Source organism: Penaeus vannamei, chromosome 35 (assembly GCF_042767895.1).
Source record: "Penaeus vannamei isolate JL-2024 chromosome 35, ASM4276789v1, whole genome shotgun sequence".
NCBI lineage: Eukaryota > Metazoa > Arthropoda > Malacostraca > Decapoda > Penaeidae > Penaeus > Penaeus vannamei.
In genome coordinates, this window is record NC_091583.1 from 14247946 (window position 1) to 14255445 (window position 7500).

General features: G+C 37.6%; 1 protein-coding gene across 2 annotated transcripts in view; it reads left to right on the forward strand.

Annotated features, from left to right (window-relative positions):
- The window catches only part of LOC113819991 (homeobox protein abdominal-A homolog), a 204394-nt gene that overhangs the window by 123229 nt on the left and 73665 nt on the right, over positions 1-7500 (forward strand). The window contains exon 3 of one of the 2 annotated variants that reach the window (XM_070113821.1): positions 4784-4801. The exons of the other annotated variant lie outside the window; for it this stretch is intronic. Within the exon in view, the coding sequence (XP_069969922.1) occupies positions 4784-4801 (18 nt within the window). The remainder of the gene's footprint in view (positions 1-4783; positions 4802-7500) is intronic. 2 annotated transcript variants of the gene reach the window in all.

Sequence of the window (7500 nt, forward strand, 5' to 3'; positions counted from 1 at the left end):
GGAATCCTTTTTACAACCTGGAAATAAGCGGTTCGGCTGTTCGCTCACATCCTCCGCGAGAGGGAGCAATGGCTGCCGTCGCATGTTTACGTAATTTGCATTGTCTGAGAAACACAGGGCGAGGCAGCAATAATAGACATTTTCATTTTTTCGTTGGATTTAGGGCTTATACTTCTTCGCCTCGAGTTGGGAATAACATGCTGGTCGGTCGGAAGACAAGAAGAGGTTATTGCAGATATATTTGCACTTTAACAGTAACTTATGTATGTATGTATGTATGTATATGTATATATATATATATATATATATATATATATATATATATATATATATATATATATATATATATATATATATATATATATATATATATATATATGTATGTATGTATGTACATGTACTTATACATACATACATACATGCAAACATACGTAGTTACATCCATGCATCCTTTTATCTTTCTATCAGTCTGTCTATTTACATATCCACCTATCCAACCATCCATATACCCATCCTTCCGTCATGCCCATGCGGTCATACACATATAACACATACACGCAGACAACATACCTTACTCACATACCTCAACAAATACGACACATAACAAGACCCTAAAAAAAAAACTTAAAGACTGAATCCATCACTAATGTCACGACCATTGACCCTTAATCGATTTCCCATTAGATGCCCATTAGCGCTGGCCAATCCGACGGCGATTTGAGGCCGAGATAGATCGGGGTCGTCGTGGTCATCTCAGTTGGACCTTGGCCATGTTGCGAGGGACGAACTTCACGTCGTAGCTCAATGGTGTGCAGTGCAAGTCGGGGCAAAACCGGACGATTTCCATGATGGTCGTCGGACTAAGGGGACTAATGGGGATAATGGTGAGAATGGTGGTGTTCATTATCATTTTGAGAATACGTGTTGATTGACTTGGTAAGGGGAGTGATGGTGAGGGTGCAATATTTCGAAAGATGAGGGTGCAATATTTCGAAAGATAGAAAAAAAAATATAAAAAAAGTCTGACTATTCAATTTTCTAAGCCCATGTAAAAAAAGAAAGATTGATGGAAATACAAGAAGATATAATGATCATAATAAAAGAAAAGCTGAGACTTCCTCTTCAGAACAATATCAAAATGATAGACCGAGAAAATTTAGCAAGTCACGTAAAAGGAAACTCACTCCGGTAGCTGGTAAAGAAATCGGTTAACGTAAACAAAGATGGCGCCCGTGTAAACAAAAGAAAAAAAAGAAGGGTGGGATGCGTGTCGGAGTGAAAACGTTGTAAAAAGAAATAAAAGACGTGAGAAATTATCACATTGGATGGTGGCGAGGAACGTAAAAATATAATTGAGAGGAACGAAAGTAAAAAGCATTTATATATAAAAAAAGATCATTCGATATGTCATCCAATTATATAAAAAAAAATTGGTCTGTCATTGAGATTCTCGTTTTCTTTCTTTTTTCTCCGCACAAAATTATGTCTCTTTCGGTCAAATCAGTTGAGTCTAGGAAAGATCTTGTGAATCATACATATACAGATACAATGTGTATGCGTGTGTGCTGTGTGTATGTGTGTATGTATATATGTATATATAAGTATATGTTTATGTATATGTATATATATATATATATATATATATATATATATATATATATATATATATATATATGTATATATGTATGTATGGATATACGTGTACACACACACACACACATACACACACACACACACACACACACACACACACACACACACACACACACACACACACACACACACACACACACACACACACACACACACACACACACACACACACACACACACACACACACACACACCACATACACTCAGACATGGACAAACACACACACACACACGCACACACTGTATAAACGTATGTGTATTTTTTAGCCATTGGCAATTAACTGTATTTTCCCCGCAGTTCAAGTCATAAAGTAGATTATCAACTAACGCTGCAATTAACATAATTTATGGCCGAGGAGCGACTGAGTTTTATGACGACTAATTAGGGAAAACAAGATTACCGTTTTTATTTGAAGTTGAAGAAAGACCATAATGCGAAGGAAGAATTTGCAAAATATTAGTGTCACTGGATTATCGATATCCTACGTTAGGTTTCCAAGTTAAAGAGAAGAATAATTTCTGTGAGTATGGATCAACAGATGCCAGTTGGGAAATAAAATTATTAATGAGAAGAAATTATAATTTTGACCATTTTAAGGAATCGATTTTCGGAACCGGGAGTCGGCCATGCTCTCCCCTCCCCCTCCTCCTCTCTCCCTTCCGTCCCCTCTCACCTGGCTGCTCACACCCCTCTCCTCCCCAGTCCCCTCTTCCCTCCTCCTCTTCTCCCCTCCCACTAAGCCATCACCCCTCTCCATATCCCTCCATTTTTTTCCCCTGTCTCCTCTCCCTCCCCCCTTTCCCCCGATTTTCTCCTTTCCTCTTCATTCCTCCCCCTCCCCTAGACCCCCTTTCCCTTCCCCCAGACTCCCCTATCCCCTCATCCCTCCCCCTCCCCTAGTCCCCCTATCCCCTCATCCCTCCCCCTCCCCTAGTCCCCCTATCCCCTCATCCCTCCCCCTCCCCTAGTCCCCCTATCCTCTCATCCTTCTCCCCTCTCCCCCGTCTCCCCATCTCCCACTTACCCCTTCAACGCTCCCTTGGGTCCAGTTCCTCATTGCCGTGGTAGCGTATTCAAAGGGTTGGAGGGGGGGGGGGGTGAGAGGGGCTGGTGGTCAGGCGGGAGGAGGGGGAAAGAAGGAAGGAAGGAAGGGAAAAAAAGAGGAGGAAGAGGAAGAGGGTACGGGGGTACGAGGAAGAAGAGGGGGGTGGAGAGATGGAGGAGGAGGGAAAAAGGAGAGGGGGGGGGGGGGCACGAGGAGAAAGAGAAAGGGGGAAGGGAAAAGAGTAAAAATATAGGACGAAAAGAGAAAGAGAGAAACAAAAGAAGAGAAAGGAAAAACAGGGGATTAAAAGAGGAACGAAATAACGAGAAACGAGAGAATGAATAAGTAGGTAAAAAAAACGATAAAAAAAAAGAAAACGATTTCTCATAAAGATCAGTTAGGCAACCATCAATTCCGTATTCCGTTTTCTATCTCTATTACGAAGCGATTCACATACTAGCAGACGTTAGTAAGGCAAGGGGGTGGGGCGATCATAGGAGGGTGTGAAGGGGTGAAGGGTAAGTAAGAACCAAGGAAAGGCAAGGTCTGGTAGGGAAAGAACCAGAGGAGGAGAAGGGGTAGGGAGGGGTATAGTGGAAAGGGGAAGGGGGGGGGGTAAGAGGAAGGCTTTAAGGAAAGGGGTGGAAGGGTGGGATGGGGGAGGGGGAGGTGCTTGCCAGGGATGAAAAAAGGGGGGAGGGGAGGGGAGGAGATGGAGGAGGGGAAAAGGAAAAAGGGGTTAGAGGAGAAAGAGCAAAGAGAAGGAATCGGTAGCAGCCAGGAGAAGGATACAAGCGAACGGTCGAGCGAAGGAACCGGTAGTGCGAACGGCGTCCTTTGGGGAGCCGCTCAAAAGTCCTTCGGAGATCACGACGGCCGGAGGAGAAGACGGAGGCTAGGCACGAAGATGGATAGGCTGGAAGGCCGGGACTGGACGAGGGAAGGAAGCTGGCACGCAGGTACGAAAGGGAAGAGAAAATATTGAGAAATACGTGAGGATCAGTAGAAATAGATAGATTGGTAGGGAGCTATAGATGTGGAGGTAGACAGATAGGTAGGTAGGTAGACGGAGAGAGAGAGAGAGAGAGAGAGAGAGAGAGAGAGAGAGAGAGAGAGAGAGAGAGAGAGAGAGAGAGAGAGAGAGAGAGAGAGAGAGAGAGAGACAGAGGGAGAGACAGAGAGAGAGACAGACAGAGACAGAGACAGACAAGAGAGAGAGAAAGAGAGATAGACATAGGTAGATAGATAGAGAGAGAGAGAGAGAGAGTTTACTAGGAGTACAGGAAAGTGTAAAGATAGCATTGGATTCTCATAGATATGCAGATTGATATTAGTGATGCATAGGGTATATGTCATTATCAAAAGACCTTACAAAGGTGTAGTACAAAAGAGAGAAACGTAAAAAGAAAAAGAGATAAAGCTAACCAACAAGAGATAACCAAGAAAAACGTGATTATCAAGAACACCGAATGGCCACCAAGTAATGGAAGTTGCAAATCAAATGAAACTAGAAGGGTGCAAGAGTAGATTCATATCCAGTATTAATCCTCTGCCCATATAAAACGTCAAATGTGCCCACGTATCCATATATATGTAACCACAACGCGGCACACAAATAATATATGTATATTATATGTATTTTCAAAAACCCAATCAGGACATCAGTGTTTGAGATTCCCTCTTCAGTACCTTTAACCAAATTTTAGATTTAACTAATAATTACAATTGATTTTTTTTTATTTTTTTATAGAAAATATAAATGTATTTTCCTTTAGGAATCGGTTTCGATGAATCATTCCCTTTCGTATAGTTTATGTATGTTAGAAATTAAATAAAGGTTTTCTCTATAGTATGTTACCTTGAATATGCTAATGAGGTATCACATTGTAGGAATATAGTATTAATCGATTATTCAAATGTGTAGGAACTTTCCTTAAGTATAAAGAATAATTCATAAGCTAGCTACCTTTTTTTCTTTTTTTTTACTAAATTATCTTAGCTCATATTTTTTTCTATATTAATTTGAATGTCATTTTCCGGTTGAACATGGCATAATGGTTTGGTAAGTCAGAAATCTTTTTCAGACTTTGGGGCATTGAGAGGTAAGTCGTGATATCAACGTTTCCATCTTAGTTCTTCAAAGGTCACAATCAATTATAAAAGAAAGATAATTCCAGTGGAAAAAAGTGAGATAATTTATAAGTTTTTTTTCCTCTCTCTCTCCCCTTTCTACTCTCTTTTGGCCCTTCGAGTATTTTTTTAAATTTATTTCTCTCATCTTTTTCATTTTTAAACCATTTACGTTTTGAATTTGTTGTGACTTTTCTTCCTCTCCTCGATTTCTTGTACTTGTAAGACATGGATAGCCATAGTTCCTAATGCCAGTCTTAAGAGAAGGTATACAGCCAAAACCTGTGTATACAAAGGGGGTAACTTAAAAAAATAAAAATAAAACCCTCTTTACATAATAGGACCAACGATAAACAGACTGATCTATGAAGGAACTTTTTTTTTTTTTTACTTCTTTACTGCATGAACTCCACTCAATATAAACTGATGAATTTATGCCATTTATTTTCTTGGATATTATTATTATTATTTTATCACCGATTTTTTCCGTATATGTACCCTGTTCCCAGCCAATCAGACACAAACAAAAGACATATACCCGTTTTACCCATAAGAACGTCCGATCACTGCACATATTCTTGATCACATTCTTTGACAAAGCCTCAATGAAAATCTCTTGTCATCGTTGAATGTCATGTGTGCATTTTACACCCATACTTACCTTGTTCATTTTTGTTTGAACCTCGTTAGTTCTTAGTGGGAGGAATTTAGGCAGAATTCAAGGAATGAATGTTATATATTTTTGTATATTTTCTCCTTCAAATTTCCCATCGAATTTACCCAATACATATCCATTACCTATTACTCTTTTCAATGGAATAACTGATAAGAACTCACACTTAAGGGTGAATGCGTCTTGCCGAGCGTTTGCGAGAGTTGCCAGTGGTTCGTGTGACTGAGATGTTTCCTCTAAGAGCATTTGAATTAAATTAATGAACAAAAAAAGAGAAATAAATGATAATATATATAAGAACCTCAGTCTTTGAACAATTAGACTGATACCGGCTTTTCGTATTCCGTTTAAGATCCGGCTACCCTGGAGGGCTTCATGCGGTCAGCTCTTGAAGGCAAGTCTACAAAGCCTTTTGATTGCATAGTTTTTCCTCTTGTTTGTTTAATTCTTTTGATGCAATATATACATTACATTTTTTCCTATAAAAAATGAATTAATACCAAAAGATCTATATATATCGGCCAACCCTCTCTCCAAAAAAAAGTGCTTTAAACTCAAACGGAATGCTCGATGTTTCAATTTTTTTTCTCTCTTTTCCCCCCCTCTACAAGGAGGATAAATTGCAATTTAGATATTAAAGAGAATGGGAACGTGATCTTGAATAGGGTTATCGAGTATACATAAAGCCATGAATATGCAGTACTTGCTAGCAGTCTGTTTAACCTCAACTCTTTAGATAATATGATAGAGTTAAAGTTAATGGGTTTGAAGTTAAGGCTTCCTATTTCATAAGGCATGCATCGCTGTGTGTTTAGAGGGTTGGGATAGGAATAAATGCATAAAAGCGAGAGAGAACCTGTGTTTACCTTTACGTTACTTGGCTGTATGTCATAAGAGAGACTAAATTTCTCACTTATCCAGTTAACGATAGAATGATGATGATTAAAAAAAAAGTGAGCATATGCCTCACGCGGAAGAGAAACAAACAAAACTAACTTCCTAGATTTGCACGTTTTTAATTCATCTTTTTTTTTGTCATTTGTTTTAATTCAGTTATTTTACTTTTATATCATTGCCCTGGACTACGCAGGAATTTTCAATGAGCTTTCCCGTGCACTAATAAGCTTAGCTTTGCCTCTCTTTCCTTTCCTTCTATCTCCCTCTTCCTTCCTTTATCTTTTTTTTCTTTCTCTTTCTCTCTTGCTTCCGCTTGCATGCGAATAAAACTGCTATCTTGATATGTTGTAATTTTATGAATTTGGGATGAGATTAACCTGATTTCTTTGTTGTTGTTATTGGTGTTACTGTTATTGTTGTTGTTGTTGCTACGCTTGTTATCAGATTTGTTTTTGTTTTCCTGCTGAACTGTTATTTTGTTTTTTGCATTTGATTTTGTAAATAGCATTATTGTCATTATTAACGTTATTAGTATTAATGTTATATTGATTTTAAAGATAATTAGATAATGCCAATTGCTTTATAAAAGTAATGGAAATGATAATGCTGATTATGATATTGATTATAATAACAGCAACTACAATCATGATAATACTAATAACGGATTTATTCTCTATTTATCATGTCCAGTTTATGTGTATGTGAATATGTACATATTTACACATACACTTGTGATGATGTTCATGTTGATAGATGTATTAATAGAATTATTAATGATAATGACAAAGATATTAATGATAATAATGATAATGATATTACTTTTGATAGAAATGATAACAGTAATGATATGATGATTATATGATAATTATGATAATAAGGATGATATTAATATAAATGATTACAGGAACAATTATGATAATCATAATAATGAAAGCAATAACATCAGGAAGAATAATATTGATAATCGAAATAATATTGATGATAATAATGATAATGTTAATGATAATAAGGATAATAATAATGACAACAATAATAACATTATTATTATTGTTATTGATAACAATGAAACTATTACTAATACTTGTATTGATATCAATAAGG